The 17,614-nt window shown below is 58.4% G+C and overlaps 1 protein-coding gene across 13 annotated transcripts in view; it reads left to right on the forward strand.

The window, feature by feature from the left end:
* BIN1 (bridging integrator 1) overlaps positions 1 to 17,614 on the forward strand; it is a 58,195-nt gene that overhangs the window by 16,809 nt on the left and 23,772 nt on the right. For 11 of the 13 annotated variants that reach the window (XM_004423917.3, XM_087435022.1, XM_014782503.2 and 8 more), the window contains exon 2: positions 11,710 to 11,790. In XM_004423917.3, coding sequence (XP_004423974.1) covers positions 11,710 to 11,790 — 81 coding nt within the window. Of the gene's footprint in view, positions 1 to 5,931; positions 6,007 to 11,709; positions 11,791 to 17,614 lie in introns of those variants that run through there. The other 2 variants (XM_087435024.1, XM_087435026.1) reach the window with 2 other exon arrangements.

Raw genomic sequence — 17,614 nt, forward strand, 5'->3', positions numbered from 1 at the left:
CATGTATGTCACCACGGGCATGCCTCCCCCTCAGAGCACTGGCCCCTCCAGGGCAGGGCCTTGCTTTGCTCCATGCAGACAGAGCCATCCAGGCTCAGGAGGGCATCCGCGAGGAGCCGAGCCCCAGCCCTCAGAGCCGTGGGAACAAGTCTCAGAGTCCAGGGGTGGGGACTCCCCACTGTGGAGGGACCGTTGGATCTGGGCTGTGGGGGCAAAGTCGAGAGGGGGCTGCTGAGTGGGGAGCAGCTTGGGCCGCTTGGAGAAGCTGGTGACCAGTTTCTTTTTTTTTTTTTTTTTTTTAAAGATTTTATTTATTTTATTTTTTTCCCCCCAAAGCCCCAGTGGATAGTTGTATGTCGTAGCTGCACATCCTTCTAGTTGCTGTATGCGGCACTCGGCCTCAGGATGAATGGAGAAGTGGTGCCTCGATGCGCACCCAGGATCCGAACCCGGGCCACCAGCATCGCAGCGCGCGCACTTAACCACCAAGCCACAGGGCCGGCCCTGGTGACCAGTTTCTTTCTGCCCTGGAGTGGGGGCTGTGGGGCGGGGCTGGGTAGTTAGGTGGTGCTTGGTTGTGGAAGGGGGTGTCCAGCCTCGGTCTGGGTGGTCCTGGCCCTCACAGAAGCCCTCCTACCCGTGAGGATGCTGCCTGGTTATGCTGATGACTAGGAGTGGGCTCAGCCTGTGGAGGTCCCTGAGGGCAGGGGAGCCAGTCTTCACCAGGCCTGGGCCCTGCGGCACTCCCTCTGGCTCCAGTGCTGCTTTTTGCCTGTGCCTCCTTTTGGCTGACCCCCCTGCCCCCCAAGCCCCGTGGAAGGTGGCGCTGTGCCTGTTAGAGCCATTGGGTTTGGGAGCCGATGGGCTGCGTCCCAATTCTAGGCCCCTGCTTGCTTGGCCTTGAGACCAGGAGCTTGGAGCTCGGCTTCCTCGTCTGTGGAACACCTCCCTCTCCTCACAGCATTTGGGGAAGGCTTGTGAGGCTTTTGGATGCTTTTGGATGAGTGGCTGTGCTGTTTTGTGGCCTCCCCTCACCCCCGGCCGGCCCAGCCCCTCCCAGCACCCCTGACCCTTCCTCATCCTGACTTTGCCCCTGCTGCCTTGGATCCCCTGCGCTCTGCTCTAGACTGTTCAAGCCTTCCCAACCCCCCCAGCCCACCCTGGCTTCCTCTGGGGTCTGGTGGCCCCACCCTGGCCGCTGGCCACAGGCTTATCTGCTGAACTGGCTGGAATTTCAGGCTCCCTGGGAAGGAGGGAGAAAGGAGAGGGGGAGGGGGGCTTCCTGGCCTGAGTCAACTGGAAACTTCTCACCTAGCCGGGAGCTGTCCCTTCCACCTGGAGAGATGGGTGTGGAGGAGGAGGAGGAGGACCCCCAGCCCCCTTTCTCAGGGGTGGGTCGGCTGACAGCCCTGGGAGGGGCCTGTGGGAAGGGCCAGTCCTAGAGGGCAGGGGGCTCCACGCACTTTGGTTTTGCCAACCATCATGTTTCAAGGCATTGCTGTGGGGCTGACATGGGTGGCGGCCAAGTTTTTATGGAGCCAGTTAGGTACATAAAAAACAAAACCAAACACCCCATACTCTTGTTAGTGTTTCGTAAAGGAAACGGACAATCCCCAGGAGAGGAAAGAGGTAGTTTTAGTGACAGTCACCCAGGACAGGCCGGTTGGCTTCCTCGGTCAGTCAGTTGTTCTTGCCAGGAGCCCACAGAAAAGGGTGAGTCTTTGTGGACAGGTGTCAGGGGACAGCAACTTCCAGAACATGAGGACTTGTTAAAAAAACAGATCACCAGGTGGGAGTGGGGCCTGGAGCTTCCTGGGGGGCAGCCTGCTCAGCTGGCCAGTAGGAACCTGGAAATGCGTTTCTAGTTTTGTATTTCATTGCAAAAGTCTTTGCAAACTTTGCATTCTAATGTAAAATCTGTCTATGTTGGTTATGCCACAGAAGTGTTTTCTTCACCAGTTAAATCTTTGGAATGCAGCAAGATGGAGCGTGCATCTTTTGCAGTAAACCCTAGACATGTTGCCTGTTACTCCTGGGGTCTGTGTACCTGCATTTGAGAATCACAAGTTGAGTGTGGGCTTTGGAATCCATCAGGTCTGGGGTCCTGGCTCTACCACTCGTTAGCCTAGTGACCTCGCTGAGCCTCAGTTTCTTCATCTGTAAAATGGGACCCACAGTCGCCACCTCAGGATGCCCTGGTGCTATGAGGCCAACTGAAGGGAGTGTCAAGGGTGGCGGGGCCCCTCAGGGTGGGTCCTTGGATCAGGCTCCCTGGGGGCATGCCTTGCAGTGTGACCTTTGTGGAGCTTAGAAGGAGGGACAGATGCAGTGCCCTCAGCGAATCCATGGGGAGCTGGGCTGGGCTGGGCGGTGTGTGTGTGTGTGTGTGTGTGTGTGTGTGTGTATGTGTATGTGTGTGTGTGAGCACGCGCGCTGAGAGATGGAATCTGGTGGGGAGAGGTCCCCTCTGGAGTGTGAGCTGAGCTTGCAGCATTTCCCCTGAGGGAAGGCAGGATGGCCGACGGCTCCGCCCCAGAGCCAATGCCTCCTGCCACCACCTCGCAGCCAGTCTGGGGAAACAGAGGTCCTGAGGATGGGGGGAGAGAGGGACCAGGAGAGGGGATGAGGCCCCTCAGGCTGCTGCAGGGGTGTTGGGGGGAGAGGGAGCTGGCATGGGGTGCCCCCTCTACTCCCGCAGACCTGCCTGCTTGCCGCTGCCGGTCCCCCCCCCCCCCCCCCCCGTTCTACCCCCACTCCTCTTGCTCATTCTGGGCTCTTCTTGCACAGTGTCTCTTGGCCTCTGCTCTGCTTCTTGCCTGACTCCCTAGCCTCCCTGTGGTTCCTGCCACCTTCCTACTGTGCCCAGAGGTAACTGAAGGGCCGTGGGCAGTGGCCCTGTCAGGGAGCATTTGTGCACGTGCACACGCCTGTGCATGGGAGCCTGTGAGTGTGCAGAAGGCGCTGCGTGGGGCCTGAGTGCTGGGAGCATTCTTGCCTCCTGGGGATGGAAGCCTGTTCCTGGCTCTTGCCCAAGGCTGGTGTTTCAACATTTCTCTTTCTGAAAAGTCACTGAGCCTTTGGGAAGTGGTAAGGCAAAGCCGGACGCGTGGCCAGCCTGGCGCTGCAGGAGTGCTGTGGGTTCCATTGGCCAGGGCCTCTGCCGTGTGTTCTGGACTTGCTTCCCGGGATCCTGGGCTCTGCTCCCAGGCAGGAGCCTGAGTGGCTTCTCCCCACTGCCGGCCCCCGCTGGGCTGGAGCAGGGCCCAGGGGCCCAGGGACCTGACTGCTTTCCAGGAGGCCAGGCCCCTCATTCTAGCCCCTCTTTCCGTGGTCCCCTCCCAACCCAAGGGTGCAGCAGCAGCTCTGGGCCTGCTAACCACGCCACACTTGTCACCACATCACCAGCCTTTGGGTTAAGCATTGCCACTCCGAGGCAGAGTTGCCTGACACCTCCCTGTGAGGGAGTTCACTGGCTGTCTGGAGGGAGAAGCAGGGTTTGCCTGGCTAGATGAGAAGTGAAGCTGCCCCTTTTTGCAGTCAGCCCCCAGCCCTGGGGCAAGAGCCACACCCCAGGAGTGACACCCAGTGAAAGAACCCAGGAGTCAGGAGACCTGGGTCTAGTCCTGGCCAGCGCACAGGTCACCTCAGTACTCCACGCCTCAGTCTCCTCACTCATAAAGTGAGAGCGCCACATGCCATGCTAGAAGCAGCAGCCCAGGGCTGACTGCGGCACAGTGCCAAGAAAGGTGCAGCCGGGCTGATGGGCCTCCCAGGGCCAGAGTCCCCTGCTGGAGGAGCCTGTTGTCTCTCTGCAGCCCCACCGTGCTCAGCACTGGCCAGAGCAGCCCGGGGGCGGTGTGGCCTCGGCTGGGAGGCTGGGAGGCTGGGACGCAGTGATGGGCCCAGAGGGCAGCTGCTGGGGCTGTTGGTCTAGCTCACTTGCCACAGCAGACAAGATCTAGGCCACACTTGTTCACGGCTACCACAAAGCCATAGAGTCCTGGCTCTGCTCCTTCTTAGCTGGTGGCCAAATTCCTTAATGTCTCAGCCTTACTTTTCTTATCTCTAAAGTGGGGGGAGAATGTGTAGCTCAAGGCATCACCTAAAGCTGAAATGAGCTGCCTAGGAGCAAGGACGCCCAGTAGCAATGAGCATACCTGCCCTAAAGGGAGCCAGGGCTCCTTGGAGAAATGGCTCGGGCTGGAGCCTGGAGCATCTCGTGGTGTCAGAAAGCAAAGAAGTGCTCAAAGACTAATGGGGACACATCCAGAAGCTCCCACTGGCCAAATCTGGGACAGTTTGAGCATCAAAAAGAATAGTAAAGGTAATAGATTATAACACACTGAATGCAAAATGGAGGCCTGAGTCAGTGATATCCCCGCTCCCCTCCCCGCAGAGCTGCGGTCAGGGAAGCTCTTTGTAGAGTGCCAGGCAATGGAGAGGGGATGAGAGGAGCCCTGGGGAGCAGTTGGCTAAGGCAAAGATGGGAGGCACACTCAGACTTTAATGTGTGCATAGAGCACCAGGGGATTTGTTAAAAAAAAGCAAAGTCTACTTCAGCAGGTCTTGGGGGGAGCCTGAAATTCCGTATTTCTACCAGGCTCCCCGATGACTGTGAAGCTGCTGGTCTGTGGACCCCACTTTGAGTAGCAGTTTTAATGGATGGTAAAGGTGCTGGGCAAAAAGTTGTTGGCCTGTTACTTTCACACGATGACAGAGTATCACCCCTCAGATGACTAATTAATTACCAAGAGAAGAGTTACCTTTACAGCAGAGATCTGGCAAACACTGCTTGACCAACTGGTCCACCTCAGTCCCCCAAGCAGGGGCATCCCGCTGTGATGCGGTTGGAAGGACACAGCATTACTTCTGTAGGATTCCTGCCAAACTACATTTAACCTAAACTTAACCACGAGGAAATAATTGGGTGAATCTAGAGTGGGAAGCATTTCAAGGGACTGGCTTGTACTCTTAAAAAAAAGTCAATATCATGAACGAGAAAAAAAATGTATAAAATAACATAATTAGTAGGTGTGTTGGGGAATATTCTGGATTAAGGAAGACAAGAGACACGACAATCAAAATCCATGTGTGAATCGTGTTTGGATCCCAGATGGGAAAACAAACAAAAAGCCAGACATAAGGGACATTTTGGGGGACAAGTAGGGGTATTTGGATGTGGACTATATAGTAAGTAGGTAATAGTATTAAATATGAACACATTAGGTGTGCTGATGGGACGGGGGGAATTTAGGAGAACATCCTTATTCTTAGGAAATATGCTGAAGTGTTTAGGGGTGAGGTATTTTGGGGTAAAAGGTCATGATGTCTGCCATTTACTTTCCAGTGGTTCAGCAAACATACAGACAAACGAACCCGATTGTTTATAGAGAGAAAGAGATAAGACAAGTGTGGCTGAGTGGTAACAAGTGGTGAGCTGGGGGGAGGGCTTGTGGCAGTTTGTTGTACTATTCTTTCAACTTGTGTTGAGGCTTATATCTCAAAATAAGCAGTTGGGAGGGGGATGTGCAGTGTAGGGATGAGTGGTGAGCTTGGGGGCTTTCCTCTGGCCTCCTTCTGTGCTCTCTTGCATGGCTCCTGGGCAGGGTGGGCAGAATATCCCATCCCGGCATGTCTGTCTGGTTGAGGGGCAGCCTTGGTCCCCAGTTGGCCTTTGGCCTGGTTCTGGTGGCCCCTGCTCACTTTCCCCTCTTGGGGTGTCTCCCTCAGAACGGGGCCCTGCTGTGTGTGCTTAGTGATCTGTGGGAAAACCTGGCCTTCCAGCTGCTTGCCCATCTGTCTGTCTGTCTGCCTGCTCCTGCTGGTGTGGGGCCTCTGCCTGAGGGTTGAAGAGGTACATCCTGTCGCTGTGGTCCCCTGACCACAGGCTCTGCTGGGAGGAAGAAGTGACATGGTGACACCCAGCCTCCTGGGGGCCGCTCACTCCGTGACCAACCCTGACTGAGGCAGTGGCTGGGCAGGTGCCGGGAGGAGATGATGAGGAAGGTGAAGGCCCGAGGGGCTCTCTGCAGCTGGGTGGTGAGGTCCTTGGGGGGAGCTGGATGAGGCCCTCCCTTGTGTGTGTGAGTGAGTGTGTGTGGGTTGGGGTTCTGGGGATGCTCTGGGTGAGGGTGGGTGAGTCCCCATCTCTGCTGGCCGTGTGAGATGCCTCCTGCCCTGACCACTGGAGGAGCCCCCAGCTTTCCTGCCTGGCCCAGAGCCTGGGGACTGGGGCTGACTGGGAACGTGGGCCTTGCCTCCTTTGGGCTTCCCTCCTGGGTCCCTGGGCTTGGCTTGTCTCCTCAGCCTTGGGTTCTAGAAAGTACTTATTCCTGCACTGTGCCATGCCATTTGTATGTGGGCATGTGTCCCCACCAAGGCAGGGGGCCCAGCCCCCTCTGGGAGGGGTGGGGGTCAGAGCCTTCAGAAGGGATTTCCTGGAGCTTAGGGCCCAGCGGTCCAAGCAGGGTCCCCGTGTCAGCCCAGCAGGTGAGTGCGTGCAGATGTGCTCATCCATGCTATTGGCTCGGCTCCAGTGGCCGGGACAGGGCAAGGTCTGTGGGGAGCAGTGGAGCAGCTCAGTGCTCACTCCTGGCTGTAAGACTTCAGGCTCTGTGTCCTGAGTTATCTGTGCTCACATGCCGTCTCACACAGAGGTGAAGACACTTACCTGTGAGGAGGGAGTGCTTGGTGTCTGTGAAGTGCCGTGTTCGGTGGGCAGTGATAGACTGCTCCTTGTTCAAACAAGACTGGCCCTGGGGATACTTCCTGTCCCTCTGGGTCTGGTGGCTGTGCAGTGTGGCATGTGCTCATCGTGGGCTTGCCTGTCCCCTGGGGCTGTTTGCTGGCTGGTAGGAGGAGAGGAGAGGGCTTGGCAGGATACCCCGTACCAGCAGGGAGTGGGCCAGCTTGCTCTGGGCTGTGAGAAAGGCCACAGCTGAGAGGCTGGGGAAGGGGCAGCTCCCTCCTCTGTAGCACCTCGGCCACAGGAAACTCTCACTGAGCCCCAGGGGGCCCTGTCACCAAGAGGTGCTCATTCGTGTCGATGAGCTCCTACCCCACCTAGGGAGGGGCTGCCAGTGTTCACAGCCCAGGCTCAGAGAAGCTAAACTGTGGATGTTGTCAGAGGGAGGTTCATCCGGCCACCAGCTCCCCTGCTCTGCCCTGGGTTGTCCCTTCCGAGGCACTTCAGCTACACTGTTATCTGGCTGAGCCGAGGATGTGGTGAGAGGAGACACAGCGGCACTGACAAGCCTCCTGGACTGCTGGCACCAGGCCTGCTGTGCTCAGCCCCCCTGCCCTCATCGGGCTAACCCCAGGGTGTGGCGCGGCCTGTGCACCTGTCTTCTGTCCCATCATCAAAAAGGCTTTCTGATAAGTGTGACACAGGAGTGTCTGGGGCTCCCTGCCACATAACCCTGGACAGAGAGTGAGAATCTTGACTCTGCTCCAGGCCCTCCTCATTACCTAACTCCTGCTCATCCTTCAAAACCCAGCTCAGTCATCCTGAATTCCCTGAGCCCCCGTGGGCCAGGGCCCCCCTGGACACCTGGAGTCCCCCTGCTGCTCCTGGTGGTTGGTCTGTGAGATTGGCACAGGGAGGCTCCACTAACCGTGTGGTGAATGGGTGGAAGACCTGTGTCCCCAAGACCCATGGCCTTGGCCACAGCTTCCCTCTCAGCAAGTAGAGGGCTCTGCGTGTGTGCGTGTGTCCTAGGTGAAGGACTGGTGGGTGCTGGAGAGAGCAGCCTTGGGGCCTCCCCGTGGGGATAGGGACAGGTCCTGGCATGACTGAGCAGCTTCTCGGTGGCAGAGAGGAGCTGGCTGTAGTCTGGTGCCCCCCTGACCAGTCAGAAAGGCCTCTTGCACGGCGCTGGGGCACGGCAGGGGTCCCAGTTGTGGAGGGTGGGAAAAGGAAGCCGGTGGCCATCAAGGCTGTGGGATTTTGCCGGACTGAATTTTGTCCTGGCCCTTTCCTGGGGCGGGTGGTGCCCAGCTTGTTTTTCCCTCCAGTAGCCACACTGGGAGCTCTTTGAGGACGGGGGCCCGGGCCGCGTGCCCCGCTTCCCGCATCTATAAAATGGGGTGGTGCAGTGCAGCAAGGATTAAATGCGGCCCAGGCCGTGTGCACTGACTGGGCTTTTTCCTGAGTCCGGCCGCGTGGGCTCATGGTTGTTACTGCCATGTCAGAGGTGGGGACTGAGGTGTGGAGAGGGTAAGCAGTTAGCCTGAGGTCACATGGAGGCGGGAGCCTGGCCCAGCCTCCTGTGCTGGTCACCCCCTCACACCGCCTCTCCAAGGCCGGGAACCACTGGAGCTGGCCTGGATCACCCGAAACCAGACTCAGATTAATGTGAGTGCCAAGTCTAATCCTGACTCCAGCAGCTGCCTCTCACAGGGGCTCTGTGTGTCAGGCTGAGTGCTGTCCGCACAGGACCCTCCTGTTTGCGTCACAGGAGACTGAGGTTGGGAGATGGGATGTTTTGTTCAAGGTCGTGACTCTGCCCTCAAAACCCACAGCTCAGATTAGCCAGCAGCCACCAAGAACTTGTTGTGTGTCCCCGCTGTGCCCAGCCCTGTGAAGGAGCTAGGGACAGAGAGAGGGCTGGACGCTGTCCCCAACCTCAGCCATGTTCACATGGCTGGGGCAGGGCCAGAGGCAGACACTCGAGCACATCGGCCAGCAAGGAGGAGAGCAGGTCCCAGGCCCTAAGTGGTCCAGAGTGGTGTGGGGAAGGGGGAGAGCAGGGGCAGCTTCACAGAGGAGGGGTTGCCTGAGCAAGGATTTGAAGGATGAGTAAGAGCTTGCTGTGAGCACATGCATGCCCACGCATACGTGGGTACAGTGTGTGTGCCTGTGACTTCTGTCTAGCATCTTGGAATGCCATCAGTCTGGACCCGGTTTGAGGGTTGGTTGTTGTCAGGCCTGGCCCCTAGTTGTGTGAAGGCTGCTCTGATGCATTTTAGGGGGTCGCCGTTACTGGAGTGTGTACTGTGGGCCAGGTACAGAGACATGTTTTACAGAAGTGAGCCTTAAGGGGAGTGCTAATGTTCTCTTTGTTTTCCAGACAAGGCACCTGCGGCTCAGAGAGAAAGAGCCTCTTATCTCAAGATCTCTCACTGCCTGGCAGAGTCTCACTGTGGTGGCCTTTCTCAGGGCCTGAGGCTCTCCCTGGTGGCTTCAGCTGTCTGGGTGGAGCATGCAGCTGTGTTTGGGAGCTGGGGCTGGGTGTGTGTGTCTGCCTGCACATCTGGGGCCTGGGAGCCCTCCGGAGCCCTGATGGCAGAGCGGGGCTGAGGACCCTTCCTCCTTGAGCGCATCTCCTCAGGGAGAAGGAGAGGCAGGGGCTGGACAGGGCACTTCCCCAGTCCTCCTCCCTTGAGGGCTGGCCAGGCCCTGACCCTGCTCCCTGGGAGCCTCTGGCTCACTGCGGCCCTTGCTGACTTCTGGATTTCTCTCTTTGGCGGTGGTGGGGCTGTAGGGTGAGCATCTGAGAGAGGGTAAGTCACTTACCCAAGCTCAGTGCTGAGCGGGCCAGGCACCGCCGAAGCTTCACTCTGCTTCCACAGGAACAGCTTGGCATGGCTGCCCAGGGGAAGAGGGCGAACCTGTGGATTGTGGGAAGGGCCGATTTTCTTGCTCATGGTGGTTTTGTTTTGCTTTTCTCTTACCTCGGTGTCAGCCCTTGGCATCCAGCTGCACTTGCCCTGTAGATTGCGTGCTGATCATTGTAGCATAAAGTTGTTGGTGGGCCATGCCCCAGCGCCCACCCCTGTCCCTCCTGCCACTCACACCCTCCCTCACTATCCTCTGTGACCTCTCGTCTCCTTGAGTGATTCAAAATTCCCTAGTAATGTACCTCATCTCTCTGGTCTCCTCGCCTTTGCTGCAAGCCCTCTCTTCCGTCTGAACTGCCACTCCCCCCCGGAAGCCTTCCCTGATTGCTCAGGCTAGATGGGATCTCCACCCAGGGCTCCCACAGTCCTATGTGCTTCCCTCTTTCTCAGGACTGGACCCAGGTCTCATCGATCTCTGCGGCCTCAGCAGAGATGCCCAGGGCCGGGTGCAGAGCAGGTGCTTGGTGAGACATGGCCAAATGCACTACACGATAAGAGAGAGGGCCTGCCAGCTGACTGGCCTCGCCATGGTTCCTGGGCCAGCCGGAGAAGGTGTCACAGGGCAGCACGGGCCATCTTAGGGCCAGTCAGGGGTGGGAAGGGTCCGGGCTCTGTTCTGGGACTGGGCATCCCTCAGTCCAGCACCCTGGCCTGGGTGCTGGGCAGGCAAAGCTGTGTTCCAGGCAGTGTGGCCCACTTCAGGGACTTTGAAAGGAGGGCACAGCTGAGTGGCGTGCTGGTGATGGCCTGCTGGCCTAGCACAGCTGCTGGGCTGGCCCGCTTGCTCACAGGCGCCCCGGGCCCGTGGGGCCTAGCCCCACCTGATGCTCGTCCTTGCCCTGGGCCCTCCTTTTCCCTCCACCTGCCACCCCCACCCACTGCTGCCTGTTTCCTTCTCTTTTGTGTTGCCGTTTGGCCGCTGCCTCTGCTGATCATGTTGTCCTTGCTGCTTCCCGTGGAGGTGCCTGCCCAGGGCGCAGAGGGGGTCTCTGCCTCCCTGTCTCCCTGCAAACCCGCCTCCAGCTCTGCGTCAGCATCCCCTTTCTGCGCCTCCATCTCTCATCTTTCTTTTTCCTGCTCTCCCTCCCGTAGCCCTCACCACTCCTTGTGTCTTTATTTTGCCTCCTTATTTTGCCTCCCTTCCCCTCTCTCGAGAGCCTGGTGGGCCAGCCCTTCTGGTTAGGGCTTCCTCTCGGGTTCCGGGTCCAGCTCCCCCTTTTTCTAGGTCTTTCCCCCCTTTTTTAGGTCTTTCCCCCTCTCCTGGCCATAGGTGTCCTTTGCCTTTACCACCCATCTCTGCACCTCTGCCCTCCACCTCTGCTCTCCTGACACAGTTGAGAAGGGACACTTGTGACTCACCAGGGGGGAGATTTCCAGTTGACAGTAGGGCGTGTGGCTGTGAGGCCGTGTGTGTGAATGCGTGTGAGTGTGAGTGCCAGGAGAAGCCCAGCACGGCCCACTGGGCTGTGGAGGAGGGAGCAGGGAGGCTGGAGCAGATCACCCCCGAAAATCTAGTAAGACTCCTAGTGACCGAAGAGCCTGTGCCCAGGGCCTGTGCCGGTGGCCTCGCTGCCCCGCCTTGTCCCGTGGGTCACCTCCCAGCCCAGAGGCTGCTTTTCCTCCCTTTGGTATTCGTGAGCCTTGGGCTCAGGAAGTGGAGTCACGTGGCTCCTGGCTGGCCCCTCTCCTGCTCAGCTCACTTTTCAGCAGCAGGGTGGGAGTAGAGCACCCAGGGTGCAGTGTGAGGTCAGCAAGCAGGCACCCGATCCCCCATGCTGCCTTGGAAGCCCCCCTCCTCCTGGTTTCGGTCGTGACAGCAGGCCTGTCCTAAGCTCCTCCTCTTGGTTGAGGGGCGAGCCCTGGATGGGGCGGGGAGAGGTCTCAAGACTGGAGCGACTCAGTCCTGCCCTTGGGGATCACAGCAGCCGTGACCTCCTGACCATCACAGTCCCAGCTATGCTCGTGGCCGTGGCCGTGGCCTCCAGGCCCGGGCTGGGTGGGGCGAGTCTGTGGTATTGCGACCGGCCACTCTCGGTTGGGCCACTCGTTTTTCTCCAAGTACCACTCTCCCTTCTCCCTCTGCCTTGGCAGGTCCTCCAGAAGCTGGGGAAGGCGGATGAGACAAAGGATGAGCAGTTTGAACAGTGTGTCCAGAATTTCAACAAGCAGCTGGTGAGTGTGGGTGGCCCTTGGCCTTAGGGAGCCTATGAAAATGGAACTGTGGCTGCCGGGTGGAAGATGTCAGGAGCCGAATTTATGGAGTAAGGGAGCTTGGAGAATGGGGATCAGTGTGGGCTGGCAAGGTCACGGAAGACTTCCTGCAGGAGAGAGCACTGGCACAGGGCATGGGCCATGGGAAAGAGGAGGGGCAGGGGTACACTTTAGGTCCTTCGTAAGATGTAGGAAGGGTGGGGGAGGTGTGGCGTTGGGTGGGAGCAGGCAATAGATTGTGGCCAGACTCTGGAAAAACTTCAATGTCAAGGCAAGTGGGAACTGTGGAAGCTTCTTTTGAGGAGAGTGGCATGGCAAGGTTTATTAGGGGAGCAGGACAGCCTGGTTTGATTTGGACCCGTGCTGAGCATTGACTGTGCCCGGCTATGTGGCACGCTCCAGGTGGGCCGTCTGTAGATGGCTTGTGGGTGCCTTCCAATGACCCTGTAAGGCAGTCAGCATCATCGTTCCTTGTTTGATGGAAGCAGTTGGAGCTCAGACAAGTTGGATAATTTGCCCAAGGCCATCCAGCTTTGCAAGTGGATTCAGACTCATACTTGTCTGGTTCCAAAGACTGCAAGGGACTTTAAGGTCATCCTTACCAAGTCCCTTTATAGGCCAGGGGCCAGTGACAGAATCACATTGGCAGCCTGGGGGCAGTGGTTAGATACAAGGGAGGACTTCCTGACCAAAGGGCTCTGAACACCTTGACTGGATTATCCCTGAAACTTTCCCCCACAGAGATCAGCTAAGTCTAGAATAAGCCACTTCTGTGGCTGTATCTGAGGACATTAGAAGGGGGAAGTGGGATGACCCTGGCGATTCTCAACTCTTGAGGGAGGGCTAAGGTAGCAGGAAGGGAGGGAGAGCTGGGCCATGGCTCTCTGGCTTTTGCCGGCCAGCCCCAGTGAGCGAGATGGGGATAGAGGCCAGAAGAGGCCACAAGGAGTGAGAATGGGCATGGGGAATGAGGTCAGGGTCCAAGCTCTGCTAGGAAAGGGGCCAGGTGGGCCCAGGCTGGGGGCTGGGAGGGACCAGGCCTCTCCCTGCTCCTTGCCCACGTCTGAGGCCTCAGAAAGCGCTGAAGGCGCCTTCCAACGTCTCTGCAGCTGGAATGGAGCCTAGGGGGAGAGGCCTCCTTTGGAGAACTCTGACAGCCCACCAGCCAGGGGCTAGGAGCATGTTGGGAGAGAGCCTGGGAGCATCCTGGGAAAGGCCCAGGGAGCATGCTGGGAGACGGCCTGGGAGCATCCTGGGAGAGGACCAGGGAGCATGCTGGGAGAGGGCCTGGAAGCATTCTGAGAGAGGGCCTGGCAGCATGCTGGGAGAGGGCTGGGGAGCATGCTGGGAGAGGGCCTGGAAGCATTCTGAGAGAGGGCCGGGGAGCATGCTGGGAGAGGGCTGGGGAGCATGCTGGGAGAGGGCCTGGAAGCATTCTGAGAGAGGGCCGGGGAGCATGCTGGGAGAGGGCTGGGGAGCATTCTGGGAGATGGCATGGGAGCATGCTGGGAGAGGGCCAGGTTGCATTCTGGGAAAGGCCCCAGGGCCAAGTGCACCCTCACCTGCCAGAGGAGCTCATCCAAGAGGCTGCCCACGGTAGGGATGGGAGCCCCCATGGCTGCTTGTCCCCTAGGCGAGTAATGGGAGGTGTTTCAAGGCCCAAGTGGGTGGCATGACAGAGATGTCTACTGCCTCTGTGCCCCTGGGTGAGCCCTTGCCTCTTGGGCCTCAGTTTTCTCACCTGCAAAATGGAGGCTTGAACAAGAAGCCTGCAGTCTTTGCTTTTGATTCTGTCTCCTGGAAGCTGCTGGAGCACGTCCCCTCTTCAGCTGGCTTCCTCAGGTTGTGGGATGCTCTGAAAGCCTTTTAGGGAATCGCCACTACTTGAGTACCTCCTGTGGACCAGGTACTGCTGTGGGTTCTACAGACATGAGCATTGATCCTTCAGGGGATGCTAATATTCTCTTCGTTTCACAGATGAGGCACTTGAGGATCAGAGAGGTTAAGCAGCTCTTTCAAGGCCATACAGCTGGGGTTGGGGCCTTGAGAGTTTAAATCCTGGTCTGTCCACTTTCAGGTCCCTCTCTGGAGTGGAGTCCCAGTCCTGAGGGCAACTGGCTGGGCTGGGAAGAAACGGTAGGGCAGCTCCTGAACTGCAAACCTGGGTTGGGGTGACAGGGGCTCCCCAGAGTAGGCTAAACTATTTGGTGGAAGGTGAGGGAAGCACAAGTCTAGGAGCTGTGGTTCCCTGTGGTCTGGCCCCAGAGCTGTGACTATAGTGATGCTCTCCCTCTTCATCCCTGAGTCACCCGCTCTGGGTCCCTGGCTCTAGGCAAAGAGTCACTCACTGATCCTCTGGAAGAGGGGCTGGGTGGTGAGGCCAGGGCTAAAGATAACCAGTGCTGGTGGCCGCTGGTGGCTCCCTGGCTGTGGACATAGAGCAATCACTTGAGTTGGGGCTCTGTGGGCCATCACGTTGAGTGGAATGGCCGGCTTTTCAGGGCCCAAGAGTGGTAGCAGGAGGGGGTGAATTTGAGGTCTCATCTCATTCAAGTCTTGGGGTAACCCTCCCTTGGGGGTTAAGGCAGCTCTGGATTTGATTGATGTGTGGGATGACTGGGGCCTATCAGGATTCAGAAAAGTGTGCGGGTCCCTATTCTTGAGGGAGTGAATTCAGGAAGCTGCAGTGGGCTTGGCCTCAGCCAACCTGCAGGGCTTGGGAGACCTGAGGAAAGGTGGGGTGAGGATTGAGCGCGAGAAGCTTGGGAGCCGAGTGCTCTCCTGCTCTTTATCTGTGAACATTAAGCAGAGTGGGCCCAGCGCTAGTCAGGGCTGAGGATAGCAGGGAATTTGGTGTTCAAGGAAGGGAATTTCCTACCCCTTCCTATGGGGGTGGGTCCTAGGACAGGGTGTAGGTTACCTTGCTGCTACCTGCTTTTACAGGGACCCAGGCCACACAGCCCTTCCTGGGCCCACTCAGCACTTCTCGCTCTCCCCTGCCCTCTGTCCCTGCACTGAGAAACCCTGGACGGCCCACTCACACCACCTGCAGACTCAGCTCAGGCCCTCCTGGAAGCCATCCTGGGTCCTCCAAGTGGGCCAAGCTCTTCCTCCTGGGGGCCACGTGTAGCTTGCACCCCAGGGCTCACTGCTGTTGGCATTTCTGTCACTGAGGTGGGGCAGGTCTGATTCCTTCTTGTCCCAGGGCCCACCCAGGGCTCTGCTCAAAGTGGGTCTCCCTGGCTGTGGAATGAAGGTCCTCTGGCATTGACTGCAGAGGGATGAGTGTTGGCTGGAGCCACAGGGGGTCCATGCAGGAGGGGACATCCCTGTCCCCTAAACCCACTGGGAAGATGAGGGCTCGGGTCTTCAGGCCACCACTGGGGGTTGATGTCAGGGGAGGCAGGGAACACCCTTTGGAGGGAGGTGCCGTGGGGACATAGGGTGCTGGCCGAGCTGCATTAGGTGTTGGTCCTGGGCTGTGATGCCCTTGCAGACTCCTGAGTCCAGAGCCAGGAGTGCAGGCTGAGGGGCAGTGGCTCCAGAACCTTATCCTTCCCCCAGCTTCTCTGCAAGGAGTGTGTTAGAGTCAGGAGCCTCTGGAGAGTTGTTTCTCAGACCCTCTGCGGGCTGAGGGAGCCAGTTGGGAAGTGAACACACACTCTGTGCTGGCCGGTCTGGGTGCTGCCCTGCAGGAGGCAGCTGGATGGGGCCCCCAGCTGAGGAGGGCTGTGTCCGACCCTGGGGACTGACTGGGGAGTACGGCTGAGGGGCCAGCTGCAGTTGGCACACGGAGGCAGAGCTCTGGCGGCCCCTGCACATCTGTGCCCAGCGAGCCTGCTCACAGCACGGCCTTGTTTGGAAAGCACAAGGGGCCCTGGTACCGCCTGCAGCCCGGGCGAGCGTGGCATCCCACCCCATGGGCGACCCCTTCCTCGGGGTGCAGTGGGGAGGGGAGCGAGATGGTGTAGGCTTGACAGGAAGAGAAGCTGGGTCTGGAATATTCTGGGACATCAGAGGAATACAATAGCATCACATCACGAATACACTTTACTCCTCATCCTTACACCAAAGCATTTAGTTGTTGGGACTAGAGAGGCTACATCGAGTGGGATGGGCCCATTCCCCGTCTCCGAGGGTCCACATCTGACCGCCTGACGGAACTCCAGGGAGCTGCAAATGCTAGGGGATTGGCCTGTCGTTTCTTCCTTAATCTTTCATCCGTGGGCCTCAGACTCTGATGTTCATAAGAATTATGTATACTCTACGAGATTGAAGGAATTTTGGGGAGGGTTTGCTTTTTTCCTCTCCACTCCTCCCTTTTTTTTAAATTGTCCGGCATCTTCTGGGCTGCCCCGAAACCCGCCTGCACGAGGTCTCTCCGTCTCATGGTGGCGGTCATCGTAATAACCAGGGACCTGCCTGTGTTCTCAGGGCCCTTCCTGACCCATTCAGCAGATGCGGGCCCGAGTGCCCGGCCTTGGAGCTCCTCACCGGCTCACAGTCCCTGTGTAACCCTGGGCGAGTCAATGCACCTCGCAGCTTCCTCGTTCATCAGGTGGGGAGAAAGCTGTCGAGAAGACGGTGCGTGGAGAGTCTGCAGCTGGTGCACAGTACTCTGAGGACACCAGGGGAGGAGGAGGCCCCGGCTAGGAGGAGGGAGGGCCTGCTTGGTTTTGAGGGTGGCTGGGGGTGAGCCTGTGAGGGGTGACCGCATCTCTGCTTGTGCTCGGCAGGAGTGTTTCTTCTCTAGGAACTCCAGGCTGGCCAGGCCTGGACTCTGTAGGGGTGCTGGTCTCCAGGGACTGTGGCTAGCTGCTGGGTCCGTGTCTATCTAACCCTCCACCAGGGTGAGGGAATCCAAAACAAAGCTGTGGGTAGTGTCAGGGCAGGGAGAGGCGGGAGGGTGCCCTTCCCCTGCAGAGGCCAGCCTCAGGCACTGCTATCCATGGCCTCCAAGAGGCCCCACTCTCCTCGTGGCCCCCCTCTGCCCCACATCATTGTCCTCAGCATACAGCCCATTTCCTGAGGCTGGCCTTCAAGGCTATGGGATCCGGCCCGGCTCCCTGAAGCCATTTCCTGAGCACCTGGGTGTGCCAGGCACCGTGCGAGCCCTCCACGCACATCAGCTTGTGGTCTGCCAGGCAAGGCTCATTCACCTCAGCTGACAGACGAAGAGACCAAGGCTCAGAGAGGTTCAGTAACTTGCTTAGGGCTACATGTCTAGTAAGGAATAGAGCTGGGTCTTCATGGCCCCAATGCTTGTGTGTGCTCTCTCCCTCTTTTCACATGGCTTCTGGAAGCTTCAGCATCTCACTGTTGGTGGTCTCAGACTTCACCTGCTGGCCTCAGCCTGATCACCCCTCCTGCCACCTGGAACTCAGCTTTCCTGCTCCTGCCTTCTGTGGTGCTGATGGCCCAGAGGGACTTGAGGCTTCCCCGCCCCGTTCCACATTCTCTGCTGGTCCTGCCGTCTCAGGAAGCCCCTGGGGCTGCCCTCCCAGCTCAGGGGGCTTTGCTACCTGGCCCACTCCCCCTCATCAACCTTTTCCTCCTACATCCTACATCTCTTCTCAGCTGGGGGTGTGCTGAGAGTCATGGACATGATCCCCACACTTCTGTGCACCACTTCCTGAGGTCTCCTGTACCCTCAGGGCCGTCCTCCATCCATCAGAGCCCGGCTGACCCTGGAAAGGCTCGCCCCGGGCCCTCCCTCCCTGGCATGATGCCGTGGGGGCCTGCTGGTCTCAGCACCACCTAAGGCTTTTGAACAGGGTGTCGGGTG

Source organism: Ceratotherium simum, chromosome 9 (assembly GCF_057802395.1).
Source record: "Ceratotherium simum simum isolate JZ-2026a chromosome 9, ASM5780239v1, whole genome shotgun sequence".
NCBI classification, from domain to species: domain Eukaryota; kingdom Metazoa; phylum Chordata; class Mammalia; order Perissodactyla; family Rhinocerotidae; genus Ceratotherium; species Ceratotherium simum.